Raw genomic sequence first — 15,454 nt, forward strand, 5'->3', positions numbered from 1 at the left:
AGTAACACTCAACCAATTTTAGATGCCCATCCCTTGGTTTTGTTACTTAAATTCCAGTAGTAAGCTGCCCCTTTGAGATCTGGTGTTTCAAGTTACAAAGTAGTAACTATGTATCTGCCATCTGTTAATACTGAAAATGTCATTGCAGTAGACAAAGATAATATGAGGATGGATTTTGCACCCATTTAAAAAAAAAAAAAGTCTAATTGGATGATGTGCCACTAAATTGATATGTCAGTTGTGCTATTTATGTAGCTTGATCATTCACTGCTGGAGCACAGTGATTTTCTGGTGAAGCTGGAAGATAATTTTTGGAAAAGTGACATTCCCTGCTGTAGGCAAAATGTTGATGCATCTCTTACAAATGCCAACAGCAGCTACTTCTTAATTCTTCCCAAGAGATGTCTTGAAATTTCGGTTTAATAATTTCCCATCTAAGTGAGTTTGTATCTCTTACTGTATATGAACAAACTCTGCATATAACATTCTGCTTCATGGAAGCATTACTTTTTGGATCCATTAAATAATTCGAGTAAACTTCCAATAAACATTGTTTTGCTTATTTTTCCACATTTACTTCCATCACATTTCCTTCCATCAACACAACTATTTTCTGCATGCAGTAATATGACTGCATCATAACTTCACCTTACTCTTTCAGTGCTTTCCCTGTACTGCTCACCTCTAAATCAATTACTCTTTCATAGTTAACCTAAAGCATGCAGGGAGGCTATTGAAATGACAAGAAATTACTGCAGCAATTCTCTGAACTGCATGCCCCAGAAAGCTTTGTGAGCCAGTAGGAGGAGGGGAGGCAGTGCTCACATGCCTGCCTGAGGTCATCTTTGGGATTCTCTGAGCATATCTGTGCTCCTTTGTCACCAGTGCACCTCCCTCACCGCATGAGCGAGTTACTGTACTTAACCAAAAGGACAACAGAACCACCAGTTTCAAAATTTAACTGCTTCGGAAAAACATTGTATTCCTTTCTGGCAAATACAGCATTAAGCATTTTAATATCTTCTTACCAAGCAATGTTTTATAGAATCTTTATTTAAAAATTAAAAGCAGAAAAATACTGAGTAAGGCAAAGCAATGCAATGTATTTAGGGCTGATGATTTGTGAGATCAATGTAGTGTATGTTCTGTGCTAGGAGGAAACCATGATCTGTTTTTACTTTTGAGATATGAATATTTCGGAAGTGTACAAATCAGTATTAGCTTTTAAAGTCTTCTCTTTTTTGTAAGTGTAATCTAATTATTGAGCTGCTAATTGTTGAATGCTGTTTCAGCACTATTGGATTTTAAAATAGGTATACTAGAATGGCTGCTTGTAACCAGCTACATGATGGTTCCTCCTCTGGTTTATTTCATTCCTTAGTAGTGTGTTTAGCTGGGATGAATTACTGGGAGGTTCTAGAAAACTGCAGCAATCCAGAATCTAACTGTCAGAGATAAGTCAGACATCTCCACCTTGTGGTGGCAGCTTTGGCCTGAGTGTCAGTAGTGGTTTGAGACAGGTTTTTCTGTAGTTTTCTTAAAGGCAAAACCCGGCATCTCTGCCACACAGAGATTCCCCATCCAGCTCAGCTTATTTCTCTATGTAGTCCTTGTCTATTTCTCGTGACTGCCTTACTGGTTATATCGTTGTGCCTCTTAGGCTGGGAAGTGAAGAAAAATGGCTGTTTGCAAGAAGATAGTAATTTGATTGCAGTGTTAAAGTTACTGTTTACACTAGTTCTTCTTATTAAGAACTGTTTTTATTATCATAGGCATGAGTTGCTTGAGGAAGCCAGAAGACAAGGTTTACCTTTTGCACAATGGGATGGACCTACAGTAGTTGTATGGTTGGAGGTAAGCAGTCCCTCCAAAATAGGTTAATAATGAACATGCTTATTTTTAAGGAACTTAAGATTTTGGGGCCAGGAGTGCTTTCCAGATTTGGTTACTACTGGTTTTTTTTTGTTTCAGCTGTGGGTAGGGATGCCAGCCTGGTATGTGGCTGCGTGCCGAGCAAATGTGAAAAGTGGTGCTATTATGTCAGCTTTGTCTGATACGGAAATACAGCGTGAAATTGGAATTAGTAATCCCCTGCACAGACTGAAGCTGAGACTGGCCATTCAGGAGATCATGTCACTAACAAGTCCGTCTGCCCCTCCCACCTCAAGGACGGTAAGGAAAGTGATCCAACACTAGATGTCTTTCAGAACCATTAGAATTTCTAAATCTTCTTTCATGATTATGTAACTGAAAGGATTTGAGCTTCAAGTAAGAATTTCTAGGAACATCAAATCACAGGGAGAACAACTTTGCCTCCTTTTCTGGAAATTAAGAATGTGGTGCTTTCCATAAGTCTAGTTTCTATTAGTGTAATTATACAATTAAAAATACTTAGAATACTTATTTGTCTCTCCTTTTAACCTTAGAAACAAAACATAATACAGATGATGTTCACATGTTTGTAGAGAAATTTGTAAAATAGTTTGTAGTAAAAAAGAGTTTTTTTAAATCCATGTATGCAGGGCTTTTCATTTGGATTAGTAATTCATACTGTGTGGAATTAGGGGTCCACTTGTACCTTATACATTGTGTTAAATTTAAACACTGAAAGTTGAATTCCATCTCTCAAGTCTGTGTACTCTACAGTCTGAAGTTATTTTTGGGATTTCTGAGGTTATGTACAAGACTACAAATACATGTTTTGGATTAGAGCACAGTCAAATGTTGGTACACTAATTACATCAATGAAAGTTACTTGTCATGTTCAGTTGTGTAATATCTTTGAAGAAAAAGTGATCTGTGTTAATGGCCTTTTATTCTATGCTGTCATGTTAGATAGATTGACCTGTACTTAAAACTTTTAGAAACCATTGCTTTTGCCCATGCCTGCTCCTTATATGTACCGATTGCTTATATGTTCTGCAACCTTTCCTCTTTGTTACTGCTTTCCTTTCATTGGATGTGATTGGTTCACTGTGGGGTCATGTTAGACCACGGGAAATGTCTGGGTAACACATGAAGAAATGGAAAATCTTACAGCCACACAACAAACGGTTAGTTTATGGTGTTGCCACTTCTGTTCGTTAGAGTGCTTTTCCCACTTTTTGAACTACTGAACCAAGGGCCCTTTGGTCTTCTTTCTATCCTTTTAAAAATTAATGCATTACAGTTCTGCATTGTGGCTTTTTCTAATCATTAACCTTGCAATTTGATTATTGATGTGTTTTTTTTTCCAGATGGGAAAAAAATCAACATTGATAAGACTGTTTAAAAAAAAAACAAAATTAAAAAAACCACACAAGCAACAAACTTTCTAGAATCTGTTTAAAAAAAAAAAAAGAAAAAAAAAAGCTGACTTGATTTAACTGAGAGATAAAATTGATCTATTTGTGTAGAAATTTCTCTATTTCTCTTCCAGAAAAGTTGATCAGTAGATGGTTTTCCAAATTCTTATGGGACAATGAGTGTCTTGTGTATTTCTCACAATGCATGATGCATGCACTATGTAGATTTTCTTTGTATGCAGTAGACTTAGAGTTTGCAGTGCATCTTTAACTTTTGTCTCATTACTAAACTTAAGTACTAATATATGTGTTCTTTTGCTTTTCTAACCACGTAACAGGAAGATGAGGAGGGAAGCTGGGCTCAGGTTGGAAACTTTATATAATATTATAGACTACATGCAATGTGTTGTCATAATGAGCACGAAAGAATCTGATTTTCTTTGATTGCCATTTCATGGAGTGACTCTTGGTGTAGAATGGGGACTGGGAAAGAGGGAAACTACATGTTTACGTAGTACAGAGTTACAGGATACACTTATGTTTAGGCTGTTTAAAAGCGTTAATGTTTTTATACAGCTCACAAGACGTGGTTCATCATGGCAAAATTTGTAAAATATCTTTTATTACATAATGTATCACAAAAAATTATATATGTGCCACTTCTAAATAGAAATGGTAAGGGAAAAATATTCCAAAGGCTTTCTTATCATTAGCTTTCAAAAACATTTGTCCTCAAGCTTTTGAATATCCAAAATGAAGTTACTTATTCTTATCAAGCATTGTGGTATTATGTTTGTGTTTAACAAACTAGATCAAATTAAAATGTAATGATGTAAAGCCTTGAATTTTTTAATGTGGAAATGGCTCTTTGGGGCACCAGTCCAGTGAGAATATCTGTTGCGTACAGAAAGTTCTTGCTCAACCTAGCCACCATCACAGGTGTACTGCATAGTAAGCCTAGACAACTAAGAAGATTTCTGTGCACTAATTATGTAATCCCCCTTGATTAATTGTTTTCCCTTCAAGTTTGACAGATCCTAATTGTATTTTCAGGCATTGAGAAAGTTCAGGTTTTTTTATACAGGCATATAAACAGGACTCAGGATTTGCCCGTGACTTATATCTTTGGATGGTACAGTCTCTTCTCATGTGGTTCCCTTCCAGTTTAAACCTGTTGAAGTCCCATTAACTTTTTCTCAGGTGCTCGTTTGCAGATTGTCTATGTTAGCAAGCACGGCTTGTATCCCTATTACAAAAATAATGTGCTTTTTCAATTTTGTTACCCAGTGATGGCTTGAAGAAATACATTTGTGTCACCTTACTTCTTTCTAGAAGATGTTTCCTCTAGAGAAGAAATAAAACTTAACTTCTGCAGTAAAAATAAGTTATCTGCCTTCTCTTTTGAAAAAAGAGAGCTGCTGTTTTTTGTTGCTTGAGGAATGTTTAGATACCTAGTTTCAAATTGTTTTCTGAAGTGTTCTACAAAAAATGTTTGGTGATCTGCAGATCTGTGTGAAGGTGGAGTCTAAATGGAGTCTACCATTATAATGAGGGCTAGCAATTAGAGTCATTGGTTTTTCTATAGGGAACTTTTTGATTTCTGCTTATATAATTGGGACCTGCTTCTGAAAACTGCTAGGCATATTAGAAAAAAGCCAAACAACTACAGTTATTTTTCAACCATCATGTATTTTTGTGCTAAGTAATTTTTTAAGAAAATTACTTTTTCTGCTAAATTTTCAAGAGACAATATTTTCAGCACCTTCACTTTTCAAGAAACGCTGCATTTTCAGCTCAACAAAATGAAGTTCTGGGAGTCTTGCTACTGAAACAGTTACACCTTAGTTTTTAAATGTTGTTGCATAATTTTTTTTCATACTCTTTAAGATGACATATATATTAGGGCAGTTTTACTTACTGATCTGACTGTCTGGGCCTGCTTTACTTCATGATGATAGCTTCTTCAAAAACCTACATGTACTGTTTAATGTTTTTGATGTGTTTACGGAATTTTTAGCGCTATAAGCATTGTTTTATCACAATCTTTAAAATATGTTGTCTAAAAAAGCTTTTCTCTCTATTTCTCATTTTAATAAGCTTATGTTTTACTTCTTAAAAACAGACATTAGCATATGGTGATATGAACCACGAGTGGATTGGCAATGAATGGCTCCCTAGTCTGGGGCTCCCTCAGTATCGCAGCTATTTCATGGAATGTCTTGTTGATGCTCGAATGCTGGATCACTTAACTAAAAAAGATCTACGTGGCCAACTTAAAATGGTGGACAGTTTTCACAGGTAAATGGGTTAAGCTGGACACCAAACATCTACAGCAAGTATTTTGTTTACCTCTAAATAACTTTTTTTCCTTTCTAAACAGAAACAGTTTTCAGTGTGGAATTATGTGCCTAAGAAGACTGAACTATGATCGAAAAGAACTTGAAAGAAAAAGAGAGGAAAGCCAATCTGAAATTAAAGGTTGGTGACCAATAGTTAAGTTAAAGGTTAATGACTAAAGTTTTGTCCTCAGTCTGAATCCATTCTGCTTGCACCATTCTGCCTCAAAAATGTTTTGGTTTGATTGGTATAAATACTCCTGTGTAGTGTAAAAACAATTAACAACAACACAAAACTACAAACCACCAGAAACCTATTAAGAACATAATTATTGTTTTGATATTAGTGCTGTACAAGTACTAATTTATGGTGTTTTTCTTCGAAAAAAATGGCAGTATATTAACAGTATGTTGATCTTTGCACTCTTACAGTGTGAATGTCCTTCAGCAAAATTCAAATACATTTCCTTTCCACTTAGAATTGCAGAAAATTATAGTAGCGTGTATACAAAAGTGTATGCTACTAAATTGAATGCTGTCAGAACTTAAAGGTAAATAAGATTATAAAACATAATAAAGCTTTTCTGTTCAGTTTCAATAGGAAATGCATTAAACTGCTATTGGACTTCTGAGTTGTACAAAAGAAAATAAATATTTAGTCTGTTGCAAGTAAGGTTAAGCCACTTGAAAATGATAGTTTAAAATACAGGATCCATGTTGATTCCTACCTGCATGAACACTATTGCCCAACTGTACTTTTCTCATAAATAATGTGACTAATCTCTGTAGGCAGAGAGAGGAGGTTGTGCAAGATCCAGTGGTGATGGATGTAGCAAAAACTGCTGACTGGAAACAATCCATTGCAGTCCAAACATGAAGTGTTGTTGTCAATTCAGACCATCTCGTGCACTCAAAAAAAGTAGGGGGAGATTAATTTGTATCCTGAATATTAAATAACAGAATTCCTTTAGGGCTGCTGCTTAGCATCAATCACAATGAGTTCTGCATACATGAATATCAATCCCTACACCAACATGCAGAACAAGAAAGGACTGTATTTTTTTATTTTTTTGTTCAGAAAAGTCTCACTATATAAATCAAATTCTTTCCTGCATAGATGTCCTTGTGTGGAGCAACGATAGAATGATCCGTTGGGTATTGTCCATTGGCCTCAAAGAATATGCGAATAACCTTGTAGAGAGTGGAGTTCATGGTGCACTTGTGGCCTTAGATGAAACATTTGATTACAATGCATTAGCTCTCTTATTACAAATACCGACGCAGAACACACAGGTAAGCAAGATTTACATTATGGTTGATGGGTATTTTTTTTCCCCTTTAGAAAGGATAAAAATGGAAACTTTTTTTTTTTTTTTTTTTTTTTTAGGTAAGCACGTGTCTTTGTATTCCTGGCTATTGGAAATGGAAAGTTGTTCCTAATTGTTTTTCCTGTAAAAAGAAAAAACGGAGCTATGCTTTAATTATTTTCTACTTAGTTACAGTTCTAGTTGTTAAATCTGCTTGAAAAAAGAATGCTGTTTGTAACTTTTGCTCATATTCCATCTTAATATTAGTGTAAAACGTATCATTTTTTGTTGTTCATGTTACAACTTAGAAAGCTTAACCACTCTTACTTTTCAAGTGTTAAGAATGTTTAATACTCTGATTAGAAGATCTTCAACAATTTGTTTTAAAAGAAATACAGGCTCCTGAAATTTTAACAATCATTTTTTCTATTTCATACTCTAAATTTTAGGCTCGTGCTGTTCTGGAGAGGGAATTTAATAACCTTCTCATTATGGGCACTGACAGAAGACTTGATGAAGTAAGTTTCTTGAGCTTTTGAGTTCTGTGTTTCTAGGAATTATATCAGAACTGCTAAGTCAAAGAATGTAGCTTGACCCTTGTCAATTTACTGACAAAATTGTGACCAAAAAAAGGACTTGTAAATTTGTTGTGAATTCTTGGATATGGCAGTTTTTGTGTAAGATAACTTTGAATGTGAAAGCATGAGGTGATTCTGCAAGTTTATCTGAAGCTTGCGTAGTTAAGCCTACTAGCAGCACACTTGTCGTTGAATCATTCTTTCCTATGTAAAGTGTGGGGAAAACAGTTACTGACGTTGCAGGTCGATCAAGTATAACTGAGAAGGTCTGTACAGTACAGTTCAAACCTTTATCCCAAGTTACTCAAGTTATCCTTGAGTTACTATCTGTTAATACTAGTGTGGAACAATGACCAAAAATGTTTGCTCATCCAAGTGATTCTTATTAGACAGTCTGTGATTTACGGTGTACATGCATTATTCCAATGTAAGTAGTACAAAGCTCTAACAAGCTATGTATGAGAAACTGTGTTGGTGCAGCCTCACCTCAAGCATCGTTTGCAGTTTTGGGTGACAGAAAATAAAGATACAAAACTAGACTTGTTGTAGCCCTTCTATGGCACATCCTGATAGCCTAGTATGTATCTACACTAAGCTTTTAATCATCTCTACAGAAAACAGCTTGATAGTTTTCTGAGTTATTTTTCAGTAGTGATTTCTCATTGTGGGAGATGGAGCTTTGAGGGAGGGGTGTTCTACTCTGTTCTGGTTACAATGAGCAGCAAAAGTATTTGATTATGAAGATCTTTCCAAATAATGAAGGCACGTGTCTCCTAATTTTAATTATAAAATGTAATATATTATATAAAACAGCAATCAAAAGATAGAATTGTTTCTAAAGGTGAAATTGACAAGTGTAGATTGACAGTGGATATAGTACGTTGACATTCATTGGAAGAGGCATTTTTGGGCAGGGTGATTTAAACGGTTGCATTTAATTACAGTGTGATACTTCTGAAAGATGCAGATATATGAATGCAGAAAGAATCCTTTGGGAATCTTTAAGTTGTAATTACCAAGGCAATTAACCGCTGCTCTGAACGGCAGTATTTACTACTGCTGTTCAACTTTTTTCTCCTCACTCTGATTACCTCAATTTGTAGCATGAGAACGTGCTATAGTTGTATCAGCACTCCTGTAAAACAAAATTTTAAGTTACAAACAGCTGTTCAGCTTAAGCTGAAATGTTCTTAAGTAGCTTTTATGAGATGTTCCATTTCATATCACTCATTCTTAGACGGTACAATGCAAATTACTACAAATCGGGAAGTAAAAACATTTGAACTACAAGGGTTTCCTAGATGTGCCAAACACATGAATTTGCATAATTACTTAGATGAAGAGCCTACACTCCAGTAAATGAGCACATATTTTTGAAAAAAGTGACCCATTGCAATTGAGCTGTTGAAAATTAGGCCGTTCAATGATGATGTATTTACCTAAATTGTCAGTAATCCTTTTAATGTTGGTAACAATCCTAAATTTTTGAACTGCTAATGTTTATCAATTTAACAGGATGATGATAAGAGCTTTAGGCGAGCACCTTCATGGAGAAAGAAGTTTAGACCAAAGGACATAAGAGGTTTAGCTGCTGGATCAGCAGAGACTCTTCCTGCAAATTTCAGAGTTACAACCTCAATGTCTTCACCCTCTATGCAGCCAAAGAAGATGCAGATTGATGGTATTTACTTTAGATTATTTTAAGCATGATGCACTTTCTTGCTTGAGATTATAGGGAAATGAAGTTCAAGTTAGTTTTTTTGCTCCATAAAAGCATCTGCCTTGTGCATGATTGTATTTGTAACACTGTTTAACCACAGAGTGCTTTGTAATTTCAGGAACTGTGCTAGATAAGGAGGTTCTTTTTACTTCATTGGAATAACAAAGATAATTATATTCAGGAAATTTTACTAAACTGGGAAAGTGAAAGGGCATTTAGTTAGAAGTCTTGTAATGTGACGCATGGTTTTGAATTAGTAGCAATTAGACCAATTTAATTGGTCCCACATCTGAAATGCAGTAAAATGCATTCAGGAAATGTTATATCTCTCAGGTATTTTTGAGAATATTACAACTTGAGAAAAAAGTACATTCCTTCCCCCCCAGTGGTCATTTAACTATTGAGCGTATTTGTAACCACTATTTTAGAATTATTTATTAGAATGATTTATACGGATGGATGTCTCCCTTCTCTGTAAAGGGAAAAAGAAAGAGGGAGCAAAAACACTGTATGAAAAGGAAAAGAAACAACACTTGGAAGTGAGATCTGTCAGAGTAATTATATTGTCGATTTAAAACCAGTCTCTAATACCGTGAGAATAAATTCTCAATTTTTCTTACAAAACAAGTAAAAAATAGATTGAAAATATGTTTAATTGGAATAGATAGGATGTGAGTTTCCTCATAGTCTGTCAGAGTTGTCTCAAGTTCTGAGGAGTATATGGGAGTAAAAGTCAAAGAACCACCCTTTACACCTGATGTTACTACCTTTACTACTTAAAATGTGAGTTGGTTTACATTAAAGATTTTCACTAGCACAAAACATCTTCCAGAATTCATATGAAAAACTATGTATAAATAAAACTTTCTTACATTAAAACACCTCTTCTTACTGTATTAGAATATATATATATACACACCACTGGCAGTTCGTGTGCCAGTTGGCATGCAGGTCTTTTTTAGGATTCTTTTCAATAGCCACAGAAACTAGAAGTGAAAAATATATAAAGTATATACAGTAAATTTAGATTTTCTAACTTGTAACTTGTGAGTGTAGTAGCTATAATCACACTGCTGTGATGGTTTTTGAAAACTAACATGCATGCTGTGTTCTGCATGTTTTCCCATGCTTCTTGAAATAGGCAGTGTATCAGGAACACAAAGATTGGATTCTGCTACAGTAAGGACCTACTCCTGTTAAAGCCTTCTTCTGGTGAGTAAAGTTGATAGGTGTAATGGTAAAGCAGCTATTTATGAGTAAAGTGTCAGGCGTTTTAATAGAACAAATTTTAAAGGTTTTTCAACTTGCAGAGTAGGTTGTTCAAAATATTAAGCTTATTTCTTACAAAGACAACTGAGTTTCAGTATTTTCTTTTGTACATTGTGATATTCCTCTTTTTTTTTTTTTTTTAAATCACCTCAGAAAGGATTATGCATGCAAGTGACTGTGTAGAAAGCGCTGAAGTCAAAGGTGAAGTGAAACAGCTAGTGAAAGTGGGGAGGAAGGGAACTAAATTAGGGATATAGTGGAAAGAAAACTCAGTTTGCGGTATTGTGATTCAGATTCTTTCAGTCTTTGGTCAAATATACTGCAATATCTTCCATATTGAATTTTTATGGGGTAACTACATTGATTTCAAGTTCCATACTCCATACCATTGCGATTGTTTAGTTTGTCTGTTTGGATTTAGTTGCCTGCAGTCCAAGGTTTGGGTAATTGTGGAACAGTGGTGACAGTGAAGCAGCTTGATAACAAAGGATATTTAAACAAAAAATGGATGTCTTCCAGCTAGTGAATAGACTAGAATTCAGTTCTGTCATGAGGATTTGGCTTGATTTTTTTCTTCAGCAGCCTCTGCTGTATTTTCTCATCTAACAATCTTGTTTTACAAACAAGTTTGGAAACTAACATTTTGGATTGTTGGGTATAGAAGAAATCCAATGAAAAAATATTCTTACTGTCACTAGCAGTTATCTATGGGAATAAATTGCCCATCTCTATCTCTTCTGTGTACAGCTTCTTTCTTTCCACCAGTAAAATCCGTACCAACTCATGTATAGTGGCTGCCTTTTCTTCAAATCCTGAACCTTTTCACACATACAGGTTTAGCTCTAGAGAGTTCTCAGCAACTAAAATTATGTGGATCTGTCAGTGTATATAATCTCAGGGGTTTTGTTAATGTTCTTAGTTTTAAGACATCAAAGTTTAGTGTCTTCACCCATATACACACTAGAAAATTCTCAGTGTGGAGGATTATGATGCAAATGACCTAGAATGAAAAATCTAGGAAGTACTTGACCTCGTGCTTTACTTTGCAACTGAAATTAATAATATGCAATGAAATGGTATATGTTGTGGCATGGTAATAATTTGGTGCATGACTGCTACACTACTGAGTTGTTTGTGAGGAACTTAGCAAATGGTTTGTGTTTTGTTTTGTTTTTTTTAACAACATTTCATTCTAATCCAATGATTTCTTTATTTTGCAGTTTACCCACACTATTTCTACCGGTGATATGCAGCATTTTGAACATTTGGAAAGCGTAACCTGTTAATACTTCTTAAATGGACACTTTGAGATATTTTATTACAGAGTTTTTAATTAGCAAATAAATTCATGAGTACTATAGAGAAAATATTTTAGAATCTAAATGTTTCTTATATTTATGTGACTTCTCATTTATATAGTTACTTACTTTTTTCTGTTTCTATTCAGTCTACAATGAATCATTGCTGATTTTTAATCTAATTTTAGTCTTTCCAACTGAATGTACTGTAATGCTTGTATGTATATGTCCCTATAAATAATGTAAGGTTTTTGTAAATTATGCAGTTACTGTAATTATCATTGTTTTTTAATAATGAAACTGAAGGTGAAAAGAATTTTAATACCTTTGTAAAAGTATCATGACACCAAGCAGTATATATTTTGTCTTTTGGAAATGTTAACTAGATCTGAAAACAAGTCCAGCTTTTTTTCAGACAAGCGTATGTTGTTTGTTGAAGGTATGGTACATAATTGTTCTTCTTTTCAGAAGTGTACCTTTCCACAAAGGAATTGTCAAGCAGTGGGAATTTGTCTTTATTTAAAATATAACTCGTTTGAAAAGCTGGGAAGAACTAGAACACCATGGGACACATTTTAGAAGTGATTGACTCGGTCACAACTCTGTCTCTGCTGTATTTGTATAGCATATCTTCACCGTGACTGAGAACCAAGCCATAAACCAAGAACTGTTTTTCTTAACTGAGGAAGATAGACTTCATAATAATTCCTGGTTGTAATCCACAGGCCACAGAGAGTGCTTTTGTGCTGATTTTTTTTTGACTGAAAGCACTTGTGGAAAGATGCTGGTAAAACTAATTTTAATGGACCAGTCATGAAACACTGCAGTCTCACGTCAAATAACTAGTGAAAATGAAGGTACAGTGTGCTGAGAACTAAAGCAGTGCAACTCCTAATCAAGGCCTTACTTTTCTTACGTAAATCATATTTTGTGTTTTGTAAACTTGTTCTAAAGAGTCGTCTGGACTTTAGTTTAAATGGTTGTAGCCATTTTGGACTGTATGAGTAGAAAAATGTATCCCAACACTTGTAAATGGCATATTAAAAAGCCAGCAAGATTCTGTTCAGATGGTGCATTATTTATTATGCAACAATATATATATAGCATGTCTTTTTTTCTTATTTTGTTTTCCACTTTTAACTTGCTTGTAAAACAAATTCATTGTTACTGTTCTGTTTTTCTATTAATCTTTTGTGTATTTTCAGATTATGTAACAATATGTACAGTCTACTTTTGAACTATTTTTATCACAGTATTATTTATTGCTTTCTTTCAATAAAGTACTGATGCATTTTCCACTGCCAATAAAACACTATTGAAAAGCTAAAATCTAATTGTATGCAGGCAGATACTTTTTGCGGTGAGTGGATATTTGTCAATAAAGCATCTTAATGATTCTTTGCTGCCCTGTACATCTTGTTTCACATGAAGATTCTTCTCCAGCAGGAAAATATTACGTTAGAAGTGACTTTCTCTTGGGAATTGTTCAAGTTTGTGTTGAGACTTTTTTGGACAGTACTTCAGTACTTTGACATTACTTAGAGCTATGATTTACTTCTTTTTTTCACCCCACAATGCCCTCCTCCCTCCAATGAAACTCTAATATAACTTCACTGTATTTTGGTCAGTGTGATGAAAATTGAAGTGCTGTTACATATAGCAGCAATTATTGCTTTGTTAATAAAATGAAATTGACAGTAGTGATATTTGGGGGGAAGCATAGGAGTCCAGGGAACCGATGAAAACCTGGGTCGTAACAGGGCTGCTTATTTCAATTAAGATATGTTGTAAACCATTTCTTGTGTAAAAGGAAAGAGACAAATAAACTTGCTGAGCAATTGAAGCATATTTCGTCATGTCCTCAAGATCCAGAGCAGGATGTGGAATGCCTGGAATGGAAATACTGTGATCAATGCTTTAAACGTCGTTTAGTAATAATGACTGTCTGTTTGTGTTGCTATCTGATAAGTGGCAGACGTTTATATTTTCTGAAAAGCTATCTTTCTGGAAAAAACACTAAGGTGAAACTGCAGAAGGAAACCTCGTCTCACTGTTTAGCTAAGCAGGTAGAAAAAAATAGCGTGTGTGTCTCTGGTTGCTGATATGATGGTAGGCATGTTCAAAGTCATGTACTGTTGCTTCTCGAAAGTGAAAATGCAGAATAGACTGGTAAAATGGGAAAATGTGGTTATTACTTTAAGGCTGTGAACCCTGACTGTTACGGAACAATGGAATCAACATGAGAGCTAGAATAAAAGTGAAATAGAAAAAGCTTTCAACAAAATTGCAAAACTGTGTGTTGGTTTCCTTTGAATTACATGGCAAAGCTGTCCCTATCCCAGGGAAGTTGAGAAAAACACTATTTTGTTTTAGTAACACCCCACAAAGAAGGATATTGCAACTGCATGTGTAAAAGGCACATGGAGTAATCTTTAAATCTTGATTCAGTGATTTTTTTTTTTTTTTTTTTTTTTTTTCTGTAAATGCCAAATGTCTTTAAAGGCTTCAGTTGTGAAGTGCTATGAAAACGTGTTTTAAAATGTGAGAACCCTTTTTTATTTGCAATAAAGATGATTGAATTATCTGAGGACTTTAAACTTTCTTTTTTTTTTTTTTCACATTTAGAAGGCAGGTAAATATCAAAACAGATAGTATATCTTCATCTCTATTTTTTCTAACCACTATAAAATTGGAAGACTAGGTGGGTTTTGCAATGTCTGAGGGCGAGCACTAATTTTTCATGACAGAAATGAGATGATTCAAAGCTGAGTTTCTGCTTGGCTTATGCCTGCTTGAAGTCCTAATGAATTTGGCTGGCCTTTAAAATGGATCTTGCCTTCAAAACACCAGGGTCTGCTATGGGATCTGCTGGAACTAAGCAGTCTGGAAGGAAGCAGAGATAATTTTCAGGTGCAGTGTTAAATTTGAAGAATTAGTTGAGGGATGATGTTTTTGTTGAACACAGTAACTACTTTGCCTTCAAATGGATAATGTATTTCATTTTTTAAGGTTATGGTTTTGGTGTACTGGCTAACCTCAAGTAAAGATGTTACAAATTTTACTAATGGTGGTTGTTTGCAAAGGGCAGCAATTGGAGCCTAACTTAAATAGCAGCACCTACCCTTATAGGTCATTCTTATAGGAATGGATAAAAGTGCTGGGTTGATATTCCTACGTGTATCTTAGAGTGAGTTCAGCCCAGTTTTTAACTCTGAATATAAAGTTCTGTTTCATATAAGAAGAATTGAGGCTGACACTGAGCAGACTGCCTTCATGTGACTGGAGGAGCTGGTAAGTCACGCTCCTGCCTCCAATACTTTGCAAAACTCTGTTTGCCTGGATTATTTCACATTGTGTGTGTTACATATGTGTATTTTTCTCCCACTGGATACGTCATTCCTCTTGTTTCCCCCTCCCCAAAAGGTAATAAATCATGGGCAAATATTTAACCATCAGGAAGGCAGGGTCCTGCTTTCAGACCTCAAACATGAGAGTGGGGGTTTTGTTTTCAGCACCTATTCGACGCAGACACCCTGTGAACAACCACGAGCGGGCCTCTCACCCCCTGCTAAGGGAAGCCCCTCAAGAGGCACTGTTAGAACTAAATGAATTTTGAACGTGATCTTAAAATTCCTGACAGGGCCTTTTCGAAGCCGCAGCCC

The 15,454-nt window shown here is 35.1% G+C and overlaps 1 protein-coding gene across 3 annotated transcripts in view; it reads left to right on the forward strand.

Moving 5' to 3' along the window:
• PPFIA1 (PTPRF interacting protein alpha 1) overlaps positions 1-14,084 on the forward strand; it is a 57,364-nt gene extending 43,280 nt beyond the window's left edge. Inside the window, exons 20-30 of one of the 3 annotated variants that reach the window (XM_042813330.1) lie at positions 1,773-1,854; positions 1,972-2,172; positions 2,991-3,053; positions 3,623-3,649; positions 5,407-5,582; positions 5,665-5,762; positions 6,738-6,913; positions 7,377-7,445; positions 9,021-9,186; positions 10,367-10,437; positions 11,715-14,084. In XM_042813330.1, coding sequence (XP_042669264.1) covers positions 1,773-1,854; positions 1,972-2,172; positions 2,991-3,053; positions 3,623-3,649; positions 5,407-5,582; positions 5,665-5,762; positions 6,738-6,913; positions 7,377-7,445; positions 9,021-9,186; positions 10,367-10,425 — 1,117 coding nt within the window. In that variant the 3' untranslated portion in view covers positions 10,426-10,437; positions 11,715-14,084. The remainder of the gene's footprint in view (positions 1-1,772; positions 1,855-1,971; positions 2,173-2,990; positions 3,054-3,622; positions 3,650-5,406; positions 5,583-5,664; positions 5,763-6,737; positions 6,914-7,376; positions 7,446-9,020; positions 9,187-10,366; positions 10,438-11,714) is intronic. The other 2 variants (XM_042813331.1, XM_042813332.1) reach the window with 2 other exon arrangements.
• Positions 14,085-15,454: the final 1,370 nt, after the last annotated feature.

The sequence above is a fragment of the Centrocercus urophasianus genome, unplaced genomic scaffold (genome assembly GCF_019232065.1).
Source record: "Centrocercus urophasianus isolate 14NV4802_14NV808 unplaced genomic scaffold, USGS_Curo_1.0 seq_14, whole genome shotgun sequence".
NCBI classification, from domain to species: domain Eukaryota; kingdom Metazoa; phylum Chordata; class Aves; order Galliformes; family Phasianidae; genus Centrocercus; species Centrocercus urophasianus.